Source organism: Rhipicephalus sanguineus, chromosome 9, assembly GCF_013339695.2.
Source record: "Rhipicephalus sanguineus isolate Rsan-2018 chromosome 9, BIME_Rsan_1.4, whole genome shotgun sequence".
Lineage (NCBI taxonomy): Eukaryota > Metazoa > Arthropoda > Arachnida > Ixodida > Ixodidae > Rhipicephalus > Rhipicephalus sanguineus.
Window position 1 is genome coordinate 11,299,818 of NC_051184.2, and position 17,447 is coordinate 11,317,264.

The following is a 17,447-nucleotide window of genomic DNA, read 5'->3' on the forward strand; positions in this document are numbered from 1 at the left end:
CAGTTACCGAGGTATGGTTTGATCAGGTGTAACTTGTTATGCGTTTGTAGATCCCATAACTTCTGCCAGTAAGCCCTGAGCTTTTTCCGTATGTTTGGTTTTAGGTCCATTACGGGGACAGCAACTGAAGAGTTGGCAGCGCTTAGGTTGGTTGACGTGGCCAGCTGGTCAGCCAACACATTTCCTTCGATGTCGCGGTGCCCTGGCACCCAGCACACGACGATATGTTGCTTGGACGTGTACGCCGCACAGAGTATTGAGTAGAGGGACATAATTACAGGGTTTCTATGTTTTTTCAGATTTTTCAAAGCTTTCACGACACTCAAGGAGTCAGTGTATATAACTACCCTTGGTGTATTCAATTCTTTAATGTGTTTAATGGCTACGAATAATGCGTAAGCCTCGGCTGTGAAAATACTTGTGCTAGTGGGTAGAACGCCGGCATCCGAGAAAGATGGGCCAACCGCTGCATATGACACGCCAGCATGGGACTTGGATGCATCAGTATAATATTCTGGACAGTCATATTTATGTTGCAGCTCTAAGAAATACATCCGAATGTGTATAAGGGGGGCGTGCTTTGTGACAGCTACGAAGGATGTGTCACAGTCTATAAGCTGCAACTGCCATGGCGGGAGCTGCATTGCGGGGGGAATAGGGTGGTATTCAAGCAGTGGGACATTTGTTTCTTCAGCTAGCTCTCTAACACGCAGTGAGAAAGGGCGTCCCATTGTGGGCCGATTGCGAAAAAGTTGAGAGCTGGACAGATTGTTGATGGTAGAATATGCAGCCTGCTCACTGTTTGCGTTCACTTTAAGAAAATATATGAAAGAAGAATATGTTCTCTGCAGATGGAGTGACCACTCGTCCGATTCTACATAAAGGCTCTCAACTGGGCTTGTTCTAAATGCGCCTGTGGACAGGCGGATGCCTAGATGATGAACTGGGTCCAGCATTTTCAGAGTGCTTGGCGTGGCAGAGTGATAGACTATCGCCCCATAGTCGAGGCGTGAGCGTACTAGGCTTTTATACAGATTCATGAGGCACTTTCTGTCGCTTCCCCACATTGTGCGTGACAGAACCTTTAGGATACTCATTGTTTTCATGCATTTATTTTTAAGATGTTTTATGTGCGGTACAAAGGTTAACTTCGCATCGAAAATTATACCTAGGAACTTATGTTCTGTGTTTACGGGCAGACGCTCACCCTTCATGACAATTTCAGGATCAGGGTGCAAGCCTCTTTTTCGTGAAAAAAGGACACAGGTGCTTTTCTGTGGGTTCACTTTGAACCCGTTTTCATCAGCCCATTTGGACACCTTGTTAAGAGCAAGCTGAACTTGTCGCTCACAGATCCCAAGAGAACACGATTGAAAACCTATCTGAACATCGTCAACATATGTTGAATAAAACATATTACGTGGGATGTACAAACGGAGATAATTCATTTTTATAATAAAGAGCGTACAGCTGAGCACCCCACCCTGTGGCACTCCAGTTTCCTGTATAAATGTTCGGGACAAAACACTGCCCACTCGAACACGGAATGTGCGATCAGACAGATAGCTTTCAATGACATTGAACATATTACCACGTATACCTATGTGTGAGAGGTCTCTCAGTATACCAAACCTCCACGTCGTATCGTAGGCCTCCTCCATGTCAAGGAATACAGATAGGAAAAACTGATTATGAAAAAAAGCTTCACGTATGCGTGCCTCGATACGTATGAGATGATCGGTGGTGGATCGGCCTTCTCTAAACCCGCACTGGTATGGGTCGAACAATTTGTTTGATTCAAGGAAGTGTAGTAAGCGGAAATTAATCATTTTTTCAAATACTTTGCAGAGGCAACTTGTTAACGCTATAGGTCTGTAACTTGATACAGCAGAGGGATCCTTTCCTTGCTTCAAAATTGGAATTATAACAGCCTCCTTCCAAGATGATGGGATCACACCCGAAAACCATATGTAGTTGTAGAGCGTAAGGAGGGTCTTTTGTGTTTCAGAGGGTAGCTGCTTCAGCATCTCGTACATTATGCAGTCAGAACCTGGGGTAGATGTATTACAACAGTTCAGTGCCGTTTGCAGTTCTGCTAAGCAGAATGGTTCGTTGTACGCCTCATTTTTTGGAGATTTTCTTTCTAACTTTTCTTGTTCTATTCGTGCTTTGTACTTCTGGAAGGTTTCGGAGTAGTGTGAGGTGCTCGATATGTGTTCGAAATGTGTGCCAAGAAAATTAGCTTGATCCTCCAGGGTTTCCCCGAGGCTATTTACTAATGGCAGGGAATACGTTTGTTGGCCCTTAATTTTTTTCACTTTATTCCACACTTTTCCCTCATCTGTGTACGAGTTAATACTCGATATGAACTTTGTCCAGCTTTCTCGTCTAGCTTGTCGGCGCGTTCTCCTTGCCTGTGATTTGACCTGCTTGAAATGTACTAGGTTTTTTAGTGTTGGGGAATCGCGAAGCAACGCCCACGCTTTGTTCTGATTCATCCGTGCTTTCCTACATGCATCGTTCCACCATGGAACTCGCCGCTTAGAACCCCGGCCGCTTGTTTGGGGAATACATTTAGATGCGGTGTCAAGTATAAAAGCTGTAAAATACGTGACAGCATCGTTTATGGTCAGAGTGGACAGCTCAGTCCATGTCATATGTGTAAGGGTTCGATACTGTTCCCAATCAGCTGAGTCGACCTTCCATTGAGGAACCTGTGGGGGTGGTTGGTGTTTGTTCGGCGTACTCAGGATGATTGGGAAGTGGTAACTTCCATAAGGGTTCTTAAGAACGTTCCATTTCAAAATGGGTAAGAGGGACGGCGATGTAATGCTAAGATCTATGGAGGAGTATGAGTTGTTTCCGAGGCTAAAATACGTAGGCTCCTTCATATTTAAAAGACATAGACTAGATGAACAGTGTAGCTGTACAATGAGATGTCCTCGAGCATCGCAGCGAGAATCGCCCCAGAGGACATTGTGCGCATTAAAATCACCTAGAATCAAAAAGGGCTCTGGAAGTTCATCTATTAATGTATCTAAATCGCGTCTGTAAAGCTGATGATGTGGTGGTATATACACGGAGCATATGGTGATGAGCTTATTAAAAAGTACAGCTCGAATAGCCACTGCCTCAAGGGTCGTTTGGAGCTTCAAATGCTGGCATGCTAGACTTCTATCAGCTATAATGGCCACACCGCCAGATGATACGACTGCATCCTCGCGGTCTTTTCGGAAAGTAATGTATTGGCGAAGGAAGTTGGTGTGTTTGGGGGTTAGGTGCGTTTCTTGCACACACAGCACTTTCGGGTTGAACTTAGAAGTTCTTGGACGTCATCTAGATTTCTAAGCAGTCCTCTTACGTTCCATTGTATGATTTTGTCCATGATGGGGAAAAGAAAAAAGTGCTGTGTGTAAGGAGGTCTGAGATGGGCTCATTTTACGGGGCCTTTGTGAGGCCCAGTAATTGGTGTTTTCTCCTTTTTGGAGCGGTCGAGGGAAGCTCAACGCTCCTTCGGCGCTTCCTGCGCCGTTTGGCTTGAAGTGGTGTCCATAGCCTCTTGCGAGGCACTGGACCCGCTCCACAGAGCGAGCTGCGCGTCGCTGAGACTTCACCTCGGTGGACGAAGTCTTTGTCCCCACCGAGCTGGAGGTCGATGGGACCCCCTTGGCCTCGTGATTGCCCTGGATGCTGCCAGAGCTTGTGGAGGCCACTGGTGTGGACAGGTTGGATGTGGGCAGGGCAGCGCTAGCTGCTCCCACCGTAGGGGCTAGTGGCGTTAGCCTCGGCACGCTAGGCGTGGACTGGGCAACTGCCAGGGGCCTTTGTGGTGCCGCCCCTCGTTGCACCACTTCGGCGAAAGATGTTTTTAGTGCGAATCCGTTGTCTTGCTTCCATGAATGTAATATTTTCCTTAATTTTTATAGTTATTATTTCTTTTTCTTTCTTCCAGGCTGGGCACACTCTGGAGTATGTGGGGTGACTACCTTCGCAGTTTGCACAGAGGACCCCGTCATGACTGCAGTCATCAGCACTGTGGCCGGTTGTGCCACACTTAGCACACCTCAGCTGCCCTCGGCAGCTCTGGCATTGTGGGAATCGAGCGCGCCCTTCCCTTTGGCGCCTCGTTCCCCAGCTAGCGCGCGTGTTGGCCCCGCGCGGCTCGAGCGCCGGGAACCGCCGTTAATCGGCGGACCATGGCGGCAGCGCCAGGCCTCTTTGTCTGGTGCGAGCCATGCGTCAGCTTCCCGGCGCGCGGGCACGCGTCCGGGCATGCCTCGACATGCTCACGCCACCACGCTAGCTTACGTCACTGCGCAACGCCTGTCCTCATTGGCCGCCAGTGACGACCCCCTTCCCCCTTGAGCTCGCTTCTGTCTGGCGCGGGCTTGCCCGCGTGAGATGCTCTCAGGCTAGCACGAGAGGTTGACGCGCTGCTCTAGCAGGCGGCTTCTCCTTCGTGTGCTCGACTGCTGCCCTTTGTGTGATAGTCGTAGCGCCGCTGGCAAGCGTACTCGATCGGTCTTGCGGAGTTCCCTTTACGGCCTGCAAGCCCGTGACTGTCGTACTGTGCTGCATCTTGGGTGAATAAACCCGTGTTGTTTGTTGACATCCTGCTTCGAGTGCCTTTTCTGCGCCGTGCCGGAGTTGACGAACCCGGCCGTAGCGTCTTTGTTCGCTGCGGCAGTGGAGAACGTCGCGTCCCTCCACGGTCGCCTCGTAGGGTAAGCTTTGTGCTAAACCTATCTCCACAGGATGCAAGGCCAAATCGCTGACATTTGAAACAACGCCTCGGGTTTGGAATGAACGGTCGGACATGGAGTTTTACATAGCCAGTTTCAAGAGTCTCGGGTAAGTGTCACGTATCTCGGGAGCGCTTGCAAAGCGGAATGGAATTGGGAGAGTGCGAGAGGCGGGAGACCGTGGCGTCACTGCAAACAAATCTTTATCACACAAGACGGCAAACAAGAAGTTAACACCAAAAATTAATTAGAAGTAACATAATCAAAAACGCCCAGCGGCACAACTGAATACAACAACCACTTCTAACTAAGCTCGGCCTGAGTGGCCCGAAAGTCTGGCCACTATGGCGTCCCAGTCTCGCTACGCGAATCGAACGTTCTTACTTGGGTGTGCTCGTCGCCTTGATCCAGCGCCAAAGTCGACGTTCGGCGTTCGGCCCCGTCGTCGCTGCTGCTGTCGACGTCTTGGGGTCGTCGTCGTCGATCCGCCGCCTTGCTATTCGTCCTCTTCGCCGATCCTCCGGTCCTTTGTCGAGAACATCTGCCTCGTCCAGTTAGGCCTAACTCCTGGCCTCCCCTTGGTGCCACCTGGTCGAACTGCCGATGTGGCTCTCTGGTGATTGTCCGTGGGTCGTCGTCGTCTCGCCGCGCTGTGGGAGTGCCGTAGGTGCCCTGCGAACTGCTGTGACGGGGCTGCTGCAAGCCCGGGGAGCCTCACTTGGATGACGCCAAGGTCGACGGCCACCCTCCCGAGCCTCTCGTGCCGCTTCCCCCAGAACGAGGCCCTACTGCTCCCGTCGCGGGTGCGACGCTGGCTTGCTACACCTTGCGCCTCGACGACTCCAACGAACAATGCCCAACTCTTCTTCTGTGGTCTCCCACCTCAGCTCGGGTCGCGCGGCACGCGCCTTTCTCCGGCCAATGGCTTGCGTCGACGTGGCGGTGGTGCACACCATCGGGTATTTTTCCATTCCCCGCACACCATCGACGCCTTGTGCTGTCCGGCGCGCGCTCCGTGCCCCTTCACTCATGACAGTAAGGTGGTTGAGCTGAAGGTGACTATCAAGTGCTTTGTTGCTATTTCGTTGTTGTTGCGTCTAATTGTGATGCGCTGGACATGTGTTACACCTTGGTCCTTCCATCCATCAAGGAGCTCCTCTTCGTTCAATGTCATCAAGTCTTCGTCCTATACCACTCCCTTCACTGTATTCATGGTACGGTGTGCGCTCACAGAGACGGGGATGTTACCAAAGGCTACGAGGTGTGAGAGTTTATTGTACTGTTCCTTGTCTTTTAGTTCGAGAAGCAAATTTCCGCTTGCCATCTTTGTGGCCTTATAGCCGGTTCCAACGGTCTCTTTCAGGCACTTGGCCACAAGAAAGGGTGAGATTGTTCTAGCTTTTGTAGACGATTGTTCGCAGTGGACGACGTGGTATTTTGGGAAAGTTTCTCTGTTTTTGGGCCAAAGGAGTGAACTTGCATCGGTGCGTACCCGTTTCGGGGCATGATCGGTGGTTACAGAGGGGGTCGAGGATCCCATGGAAAAAGGTGGATTTTTTGGTAACGGCGCCTACCACCCACCACGGAGCCCAACAAGGGGACGTGGCAGAACATGTGAACAAGTCTGCACAACACCAGCAGTACGTGGGGACTATAACCCAATATGGTTTATCCTAGGTTGGATAGCCACACAAGGTTAACCCTTGCCGCCAAGAAGGTTGGAAGTAAGTAGAAGATAGGAGAGGACAGGAAAGGCTAAATGGAAGAGAGATAGATGAAGATCTGGGTAGAGAGATAGGAAAAGGCAACTGCATATTTCCCCTAGGTGGGTCAGCCCAGGGGTGCCGTCTGCGTGAAGCCGGGGCCAAAGGGGTGTGTTGCCTCTGCCGGGGGGCCTTAAAGGTCCAAACACCCAGCGTCGGCTCAACCCCCAGGATCCCCTTTTCCCCGGACACGGCAAAGCCACGCACAGCTAGGCGTGGGAGGGGGTCAACACCCCCCCGTTAGCTCAGGTCCATGGTGTCGCTACACACCAAACGCCTGCTTGTGCAGACGCCCCTGCGGGGCTGTTCGCCGCTATCAGTGTACGCTGTGTATCAGTGAATTGCTGTAGTTGACTTTCAGTTTCCCGGCCACAAGATCGGCCAAATAAAGATGTCACGTATCTCGGGAGCGCTTGCAATGTCGGAATGGAGTTGGGAGAGAGAGAGAAAGAGTCGGGAGACACCGTGGTGGCACTGCAAACAAAACTTTATCTAACACACCACGGCACACAAAAATGAACACTCAAAATTTACAACAATATTGGTACATTAGGAAATTCCTAGGCTAGTGTGCTATCGCTGACAGAACATCGAAAAGCATTCTAGCTCTGCTTGGTTCCTCTAGCCCGAAAGTCTGGCCACTATGGCCTCTCAGTCACTCGCGATACCCATGGAGCGTTCTTGCGGTTCGCGGTGTCCGCTGACTCGGTTCGTGGTCCAAGTCGACACCCGGTCCCGTCGTCGAAGCTCCTGCCGACGTCTCAGGGCCGCCGTCGTTGATCAGACACCTCGCTGATCATCCTCCTTGCCGATGCCTCGTTCTCCGTCGAGAACACCGGTCCTTCCCAGCTAGGCCTAACTTTCGGCCTCTCCTCAGTGCCACTGGCTCGAACTGTCGACGTGGCTCTCCGGTGATTGTCAGTGGGTCGCCATCGTCTTGCCGAGCTGTGGTAGTGCCGTAGGTGCCCTGTGAACTGCTGTGATGGGGCTGCTGCAAGCTCGGGGAGCCTCACTTGGATGACACCAAGGTCGATGGCCACCCTCCCAAGCCTCTCGTGCCGCTGCCCCCAGAACGGGGCCCTGCTGCTCTCGTCGCGGGTGCGACGCTGGCTTGCACCACCTTGCTTCTCGACGACTCAACCGAACAATGACTGCTTGTTCCTCTGGGGTTCCGCACCTCAGTTCGGGTCGCATGGAACGCGCCTTTCTCCGGCCAATGGCTTGCGCTGACGTGGCGGGGGTGCACACCATCGGGTACTTTTCCATTCAACGCACACCATCAACGCATTGCGCAGTCCGGCACGCGTCCCGTGCCCCTTTACTCATGACAAAAGAATTTCATCTCAGAAGCACTGACTGCTGCCTTCGTCGACGTCACAACCATGTGACATCTGGTCGAGGTGCTGTTCATTCATGTTCCGGACGCTCCCATCAAGCCGTGAACCCAGCCCAATTTGTGGCGAAGACACCGACACCATCACGGACAGTCGAGCCAGCCGCAGACTAAAAGTACTACCCCCCCAGTACGGACTCCTATCGGACAAGCCAAGGGCCACGGCGACGAAGGCAACAGGCACGATGACGGCCGCGGTGTCCCCTGCAGCAATCGTGATGCAGCCACCCAGAGAGCCGCCGACCTTCCATGGATCACCAAATGAAGACCCCGAGACCTGGCTCGAGACATTTGAAAGGGTCTCAGCATTCAACAACTGGGACTCCGAGGACAAGCTGCACCACGTTTACTTTTACCTGGAAGACGCAGCAGGGACCTGGTTCGAGAATCGGGAGTCCACTCTTCGAACCTGGGACGTTTTTCGCAGTGCTTTCTTGGAGACGTTCGCAAACGTCGTCCAGAGGAAAGGGCTGCAGCCTTGCTGGAGACAGGGGCCCAACTCCCAAATGAAAGCGTGGCCATCTTTGCAGAGGAAATGACTCGACTGTTTTGCCACGCTGACCCTGCCATCCCAGAAGAGAAGAAGGTTCGTTTCCTCATGCGAGGAGTAAAGGAACAGCTCTTCGCTGGACTTATGAGGAATCCACCGAATACCGCCGAAGAATTTGTCTCCAAGGCAACAACCATCGAGAAGACGCTTGAGATGATGCACCCGGCAGAACGATCGCCCCGCATTTCAAGACAGCGCAGATGTTCACGCTCTCGGCTCCGACAACTTGCGCGAAACGATCCGAGCCATCGTGCGAGAGGAGCTGCGAAAGCTCGCATCTTTTGCACAGCCCAAAGTGACGTCGATTGCTGACGTACGCGAGGAAATCCAACAGTCACTGGGTGTTCCTCAGCCTGCACCACCCCAGCTGCAAGCAATGAGCTACGCTGTTGATGCCCGACGCAACGCCCCACCTCCTCGCCCACGTCAAGATGCCGCACTGCCCCAGCAGTTCCGCCGCCACCACTGACGTCATACCGCCCGCCAGCCGGCCAGCGATACACGCAGAGGAAGACCAACGTTTGGCGTGCCCCCGACCACCGCCCACTCTGCTACTATTGCGGAGAAGCTGGCCAAACCTACCGCCGCTGCCAGTACCGACAGAGGGGACTGCATGGGTTCGCCGTTGATAGAGTGTACTAGAACAGGGGAGTGCTCGGAACGGCCGCAGCACCAATGTATAGAAAGTGAAGCCCAAACAGGGTCAATCCGCTTGTAGCCCTGCGATCGGTAGTCTGCGATGTGTCGTTGTTTAAAGAGTTGCGCACGGCTCCGCGAAAGTGGTGCAGTGGTACAATCCCCGCTTCCCACTCAAAAGGCCCGGGTTCGAATCGCAGCTGTACAGGTTGGGTTTTTATTCGTAGTGTCTACCGTCATAGCTGTATTGGTTTCCCTTACTTTCTTAAAACTAGCTTCAGTTGCTATGTATTGCTACAAAAAGTAACGCAAAATGAGAAGTAAAATAGAAACAAAATTCACAGTGACGTAGTTATTTGAAGCGCCATCCCGCGGAATTCAACAAAAACATAAGGTATGGCCCCCGAGATTGAATCCCAAGAGATGGCGCTGCAAATAACTATGTTAACTGTGAATTTTTTTAAATTTTACTTCTCATTTAGCGTTACGTTTTGCAGCAATACGTAGCAACTGAAACTAATTTTAAGAAAGTAAGGGAAACCAATACAGCTATGAAGGTAGACACTACGAATAAAACCTACCCTGTACAGCTGCGATTCGAACCCGGGCATTTTGAGTGGGAAGCGGGGATCGTACCACTGCACCACTTTCGCGGAGCCGCGCGCAACTCTTTAAACAACGACACATTGCAGACTACCGATCGCAGCGCTACAAGCGGATTGACCCTCTTTGGGCTTCACTTTTTGAAGCTCGTTCCGGGCACTCCCCTGTTCTAGTACACTCTACCGTTGACGCGCCGCGTCCACAGTGGGGTGAAAGACTACATGACATCGCTGACTACCTCGCAGGAGCGCAGTGGACGCCCCGACAGCCTTCCCGTTCGCCATCGCCAGGCCCCTATGTCTCACCGCAGCGCCGCCAGTACACTGGCTCAACTTGGAGCCGGTCATCTCGACGTTCTTATCGACGGCCACAGCGGCACAGCTCTCGTCGACACCGGAGCCGACTATTCTGTCATCAGTGGACCGTTCACCACGAAGCTGAAGAAAGTTAGGACAGCCTGGGAAGGCCCCGAAATCCGGACAGCTGGAGGTCATCTAGTAACGCCGGAAGGAATCTGCACAGCGAGACTCACCATTAACAACCGGATTTATCCCGCGAACTTCGTAGTCCTCCAGCGTTGCTCGAGAGATGTCATCCTTGGTATCGATTTCTTAAGCCTTCATGGTGCAGTCATCGATCTGAGATCCAATTCAATAACACTACCCACAGAAAAAGCACTACCGCAGTACACGCCACCAGGGAAGCGCGCCTTGAATGTGTTGGAAGACCAGGTCACCATTCCCCCTTGCTCCAGCGTCATCATTTCTGTTGGCACTCGGAAATCAGCAGACCTAAAAGCCGTCGTTGAGGGAGGTCAGCACCTGCTTCTGAACCGTCAGATTTGCGTCGCAAGAGGCATAGCCGAGCTGCGTGATGGCAGAGCAAGGGTAGTGCTGACAAACTTTAGCCACGAATATAGGCACCTCAACATTGGTACGACTTTCGCCTACATCGACGAATTCGTGGACGCCAGTAATGCTTTCGCCCTCTTCAATGCTACCGAACCTGCTTCGCCGGATTGAGATCTCCAAACAGATTTCAACGTGAACCCGAGCCTCCCGAAGCACAAGCAAGACCAGCTTAGAGCCCTGCTCCTGCAATTCAAGGACTGCTTCTAGTCGTCGTCAAGAATTCGACAGACCCCAGTCGCGAAACATCACATCATAACAGAACAAGGTGCCCGGCCAATCCGCCAGAGCCCGTACTGAGTTTTGACGAGAGAACGCGAGGCCGTTAAGAAACAGATCGACGAAATGCTACATGACGACGTCATCCAGCCGTCGAAGAGTCCGTGGGCATCCCCTGTGGTGCTAGTGAAGAAGAAGGATGGGAATCTACGTTCTTGCATCGATTATCGTCGCCTGAACACAGTCACGAAGAAGGACGTGTATCCCCTTGCCCCTGGTTCGATTACACAACGCAAAGTACTTTTCGTCAATGGACCTCAAGACCTGTGACTGGCAAACAGAAGTCGACGAGAGAGGCCGAGAAAAGACTGCCTTTATAACACCAGAGGGCCTGTTCAAGTTCAAGGTCATGCTCTTTGGTCTTTGCTCGGCACCTGCGACTTTTCAACGCGTTATGGATACAGTACTGGCCCGCTTGAAGTGGCAGACGTGCCTCGTGTACTTGGATGACATCGTTGTGTTTTCCTCAAACTTCGACGAACACCTTCGGTGCCTTGAAGCTGTACTTCAAGCAATCAAGACCTCCAGGCTCAACCTGACGCCTGAAAAGTGCCGCTTCGAGGAGCTTTTGTTTTTGGGTCACGTGATCAGAAAGGATGGTGTTCGCCCAGACCCGCGGAAAACAGCTGCCATCGCTGCCTTCCCGCCACCCACCGACAAGAAGGTGGTACGCCGTTTTCTCAGCTTGTGCGCCTACACTTCGTCAACGAATTTTCATGAATAGCCGAGCCACTAACGCACCTCACGAAGACCGACGTGCCATTCAAGTGGGAAACGGCGCAAATCGAAGCATTTCAAGAACTGAAACTACGCCTTGAGATGCCTCCGATACTAGCGCATTTCGACGAATACGCCGATACGGAAATCCACACCGACGCAACCAGCGTAGGACTCGGCGCCGTCCTTGTGCAGAAGACTGACGGGCTGGAGAAAGTCATCAGTTATGCTAGCCGGTCACTATCAAAGGCAGAAATCAACTATTCCACAAGAGAAAAGGAGTGCCTGGCCATCATCTGGGCTACATCGAAGTTTCGCACCTACCTCTACGGCCGGCCCTTCAAAGTTGGGAGCGACCACCACGCTTTGTGTTGGCTAGCTAATTTGAAGGACCCTTCAGGTCACCTCGCATGGTGGAGCCTACGACTTCAAGAATTCGACATTACCATCGTTTACAAGTCCGGAAGAAAACGCTCCGATGCTGACTGCCTGTCTCGCGCCCCCGTCGACCCACCGCCGCAGGACAACCAAGAGGATGACTGCTTCTTGGGATATTAAGTGCCGACGACTTCACCGAATGACAGCAAGCGGACCCAGAATTCAGGGGCCTTGTGGAATATCTCGAGGGCAGCACCACCGTTGTTCTGAAGGTATTCACGCTGGGACTTGCGTTGTTTTTCTTGCGCAACGGTGTTCTGCTAAAGAAGAACTTCTCGCCGCTTTGAACCGATTGCCTTCTCGTGGTGCCCTCCACATTGTGACCAGAGGTCCTCCAGGCTCTGCACAACGACCGGACCTCTGGACACGTAGCGTGTGAAAAAATAAACCTTCAGTTGATAGTCTGCGCTTGTCTGAGTCTTCTTGATGCCCGTGTTGTCCACCGCGCAGTATACTTCGATCATGAATCACCACCTGGCCCAAACTTCCACTTTGCTTAGATACTAGGCAAAGCTGTCGTTCACGAAGAGAGGTCCACTTTTTTTAGTTGGGCTAACACAATCCGCAGTCAGAAAGAACAGTGTAGTTGCCATTATAGTAGTAACAGCATCCCCTTTCTTTTCTTCAAGCAACCCATGAAAATTTGAATATTGTTACTTGGGTCAACTTACGGTGATGGCCATACATGGCCACAGCCACCAGCAGCTCTCCACCGGGCAACTCTGCCTCGAGCACTGGTGAGCCCAGGGCCTCCAGCTCCACAACGGGGGCAAGAAACACGTGCATGCTGGCCGGGGCAGAGTGGCCATCGTGTGCCACCAGTTGCACCTGGCCAGGGCCACCACTCGTCACTAGGGTGGCGGCCACAGTGCCGACAGCATCGAGATGCGCCCACGCCGGAGGTGCCTCTAGCTTCCAATCGACTGGGGCACCGGTGCCCCCATGGACATGTGCTCGCACCTTGTGCACTGGCCGCGCCTCTGGGTCCCAAGGAAGCCACACTGCCTTGGGCTGCACCGACAGTGGCTCCTCAATGGACACCTCCTGCTCTCCCGATGCCGTGGCTCGCAACAGTGCACCATCCTGCAATCCACTGGTTCTTGATAAACAGGTTTAAATGCGCACCCCACCCCACAAGTACATGTTTCCTCACATCTGTAAAGCTTTCAGTGATGCTACCGAGGGCTTCTGATTTGGAGCAATTACTGGAGCAGCAAAATTTCTGTTTCGGCACACTTTGGCGCAGCAAAAAATTCCATATTTGAGCAGTTTGGAGCAGGTAATTTTGAGACTGGGAGCACCCAGGAGCAGCTAATTTCACACCTAGAGTACATTGGAGGAGCAAGTTGCATTTACATACAGACACCCAAATAATTATTATGGCGCTCTTGTGAAGAGCCGGACAAACATTTCGATTTGTTGCAATACTCATGGACAAAATGTAGTTTGGGATCACTTGAAGTAGTACAAGACCGTAATGTTTTGGCACATATTCTTACCAGCGAGCAAGCAAGACATGCTGCTCTAATGTAAACAAGGAGACAAGACCAAGAGTCAGGGAGCAGCCATCAGTAAGCCTCTCTACACAAAACAGTGTCATATGTTGGCTTCATCACAATATACAAGATGTGCATTGCAGTGCCCAATGGGCATTGAAGCTCCCTTGGACATCCGAATAAAATCCGAACGTCCACGTCTTAAGCAGTTGTCCAGGGGACATCCGATGGATACCAATGTCAGATTAAATTTTTAAGTCTGTTTGTTTTTCTCCATCGGACATCCTCGGGACATAACGTGCAGGACATATCACCAGTCGCGTACGATTTTAACTTGTTTCGGGCTTTATTTGCGAACTTCTGGTTTTCGGTACTTATGAATCAAGGATATGTCTTTGAGGGCCATCATGCGCGCAATAGGTCGAATTTTCAACAGAAAATGTAATGTACATAATTCACTACGCCTTTCAAGTACTTATAATTACAGCAGCCAAGCCTATATATCGCTTTCAAGAACTCCTCGGTCATTTCTTACAGCGCAGAAAGCGCGCCATGCCCAAGAAAACAAGCACGCTGCCAGTATGGCCAACACGGGTGTTTATTGGAAGCTGCAATCAATGTCGGGGATTAGCATTATGCTTTAAATCATTTTTATTGGCGCGGAACAAGGGAACAAAGGCAGCAAATCCGCCTCCCCTGTAATATATTGTGAGGATCCAAGCTCATGGAGTGCTTAATAATTTTGTTCTGGAAGTATTAAGGGAAATAAATTTTAAGTTGTGGGGGTGCTATCAGCCCTGGTAAAGTTGTCTGCGCCTCATGGCGCACGCGCGCCTCGCGGATAGGCCGTCGGAGGCAGTGGCGCTGGGCTCGCGAGCGTTGGGGTTTGCGCGTGAGCGACGGCCACGCCACCGGAGAGAAGCGAGCGAGGCCGCCGCGGCCGCCGGGCGGGAAAAAGGAAGCCTCTTGGGATTTAGCGGCTGGCGTGGACGGGCGGCTCCCCCGGGGTGGGTCCCGCAGGGGGACGATACCGCGGCTCGTTTCCCTCGGGGCCCCTCGTAACGGTGAGTCGTGCGCCCTCGCGACGCCGCATTCACGGTTATTGCTTGTCTTATGCTGTCTTAGGTTATGGTGTATTTTATGTCTTATGTTGTCTTGAGTGTGTCTTATGTTATCCGGATATTCATTGTCATTATATAAGTTTTAGCGAGTAACTAGTTTGTAATAGGATTCGGCCGGCGAGCTCGCCGTATGTAAAGAAATGGGTAATAAACGAGAGAGTGTTCGTTGAACCAACTGCGTCTGCTGTCTTCCGTGTGTTCCGAGAGCGGCGATTACACCCCTCTCAGATCCCACACTGGCTGCCCAACGTGGGGCTCCTGGGGCATCGGACGACAGTTTTCACGGTTCGGGGCATCTTTTGTGTGAGCCGGGTTAGAGTAGGCCTGGGGGGGATTGTCATCGCTACCGTTGGCGGCGTGCTTTCTTGAGAGCGAGGAGATTGGTTGTTGTGGCATGTTTGAACGCGTCGGCACACTAAGAGTTCTTTTTTTCTGTTCGGAAGTGGTTCATTTTTATTTTTAAGAACGTCGTTGAGTTTTCGGTACGAGCCATGTGGTCCGCATCATGGGAGAGCGAGGCATAGAGTACGTAGATTGTGGGCAAGCCCGAAGCGAGCGAGTATGGAAGCCTCGTAGGTGGTCCGGGTTTCTGTAAATAGTTTCTTCTGTCTCTTTGACTCTGGGAGTCGCGGCTTGTGTAGCCGGGTGGCCAGGGGCGACAGGTGTCGTTGCTGCTGGTATTGCGGCTCGACGCCGGGGCGTCGTGACATCGTCCGGGACGGTGGGCGCCGATCGCTCGGTAAGCTGCTGTGTGCAGCGAGCGCGTAGGGCCACCTCACAGAGCCGATGTCTCCTCGTGGCTGCCTCCTCTGCGCCTGTGCGGGGTGCTCGTTTTGGATGCCGGTTGTTGTCGAGCGACTCGTTAGGCCTAAGGCTCTGTGGAGCCGCCTGTCGCGCGGGGGGCACAACCCGTTGGATCGTGGCGACAAGGTGTTGCACTCTGCTTCCCTCGTTTAATTTAGCTTGCGTTTGCACAAATTAAGAAAAGCAACATTGGTTCACTTAAATTTGTCATCTGTCACCGCCGATATCATTGTTAGCTGTAGTGAACATCGTACTACGTTGGCGCTGCGCCCGTGGCTCCCTTCCCTTTGTCCTGCTGCACCGTTCTGTCGAGAGAGTTTTGAATGTACGCAGCGGGATTGACGTAACCCGCGGCTGGCTGTCCCCTGCACATCATCTTCGCCGCTGGGCAGGAATGCGGTCGAGACATCTTGGGCAATGGACATGCCTGTGACCTGCGCAGCTGCCTTCAAGCTGGAGCCCTCATGAGTGTTGCCCACAACCGGAGGATGTGTCGGTGCGAAGCGACGCTCTCTCGCGCCGACGGTCATGTCGCCTTTGCGGTTCCGGGACTGAAGCCAAGCCGTCGAGCCAGTGCAGCGGTGTCGACCAGCGGCTGTGTCGCGGTGCACGGACATTCTTTAGGGACATTTAGGCCATATGTGTTGTCTGTCGTAGAGCTTGTGTAGCTGTTTGTTTTCAAGGTTTTTTTCGGGATATGTGTTGAATTAAGGTTGGGGGGATGTGGGGGTGCTATCAGCCCCGGTAAAGTTGTCTCCGCCTCATGGCGTACGCGCGCCTCGCGGATAGGCCGTCGGAGGCAGTGGCGCTGGGCTCGCGAGCGTTGGGGTTTGCGCGTGAGCGATGGCCACGCCACCGGAGAGAAGCGAGCGAGGCCACCGCGGCCGCCGGGCGGGAAAAAGGAAGCCTTTCGAGATTTGGCGGCTGGAGTGGACGGGCAGCTCCCCCGGGTTGGGTCCTGCAGGGGGACGATACCGCGGCTCGTTTCCCTCGGGGCCCCTCGTAGCGGTGAGTCGTGCGTCCTCGCGACGCCGCATTCGCGGTTATTGCTTGTCTTATGCTGTCTTAGGTTATGGTGTATTTTATGTCTTATGTTGTCTTGAGTGTGTCTTATGTTATCCGGATATTCATTGTCATTATATAAGTTTTAGCGAGTAACTAGTTTGTAATAGGATTCGGCCGGCGAGCTCGCCGTATGTAAAGAAATGGGTAATAAACGAGAAAGTGTTCGTTGAACCGACCGCGTCTGCTGTCTTCCGTGTGTTCCGAGAGCGGCGATTACACCCCTCTCAGATCCCACAAAGTAAGTGTATTTTCTTTTATAAAAAAAAATGGCCGCATATCTGCGTGCTTCGCTGCAAATGTCGTCGAAAGACTATCTTCTGCAGGCCGTACTACGTGAGTCCTCCTCTTCCTCTATGTTGAATCGCCACATCTGGCTCAGCGTGGAATTTTCAGCAAAGCACAAAAAACACGAATTTTCAGCGCAGCCTCAGAAACACTACGTTCTTTAGAATTACGTGTCTATATATTTTCTACTAAAGGAACGCACCATCTAATACTTACGTATTGATGTTGCGCCTCAGATATGCGTAATATTTGCTTTTTGATCGAGAATGTTCACAAGTATGAACCCTGCTACCAGTTCAAGATGGCTGGGCATTCAGAAAGTAGTTAAACTTTGGCCGGGTGGCTGAATCAGGTGACAGACAGACGGACACCAAAGTATCTGCGTTTGTTCCCCAAGAAAGACTATCGTCTTTAATATTTGACGATATGGCGTGCAAATTTAGTCACGCCAAGATGGCGACGCCCTTTAAAACAAATTACACATATTTTGAAGCAACAAATCTTACTCGATCGTTGCAAGCGACGAAGCGACTACGGTTGATCTGCGGTTGCCACGGGCATTTTTTCCCCTCCATGGCAATGAAGGGGAAAGAGCTCTCGACGAAGAGAGCTCTCGCATTTGTACATTCAGCACGCCATTCGGGCGT

General features: G+C 52.2%; 1 protein-coding gene across 2 annotated transcripts in view; it reads right to left on the minus strand.

Annotated features, from left to right (window-relative positions):
• The window catches only part of LOC119404591 (nuclear pore membrane glycoprotein 210), a 345,697-nt gene that overhangs the window by 180,680 nt on the left and 147,570 nt on the right, over window positions 1–17,447 (minus strand). For both annotated transcript variants that reach the window (XM_037671142.2, XM_049418937.1), the window contains exon 10: window positions 12,701–13,112. In XM_037671142.2, the coding sequence (XP_037527070.1) occupies window positions 12,701–13,112 (412 nt within the window). The remainder of the gene's footprint in view (window positions 1–12,700; window positions 13,113–17,447) is intronic.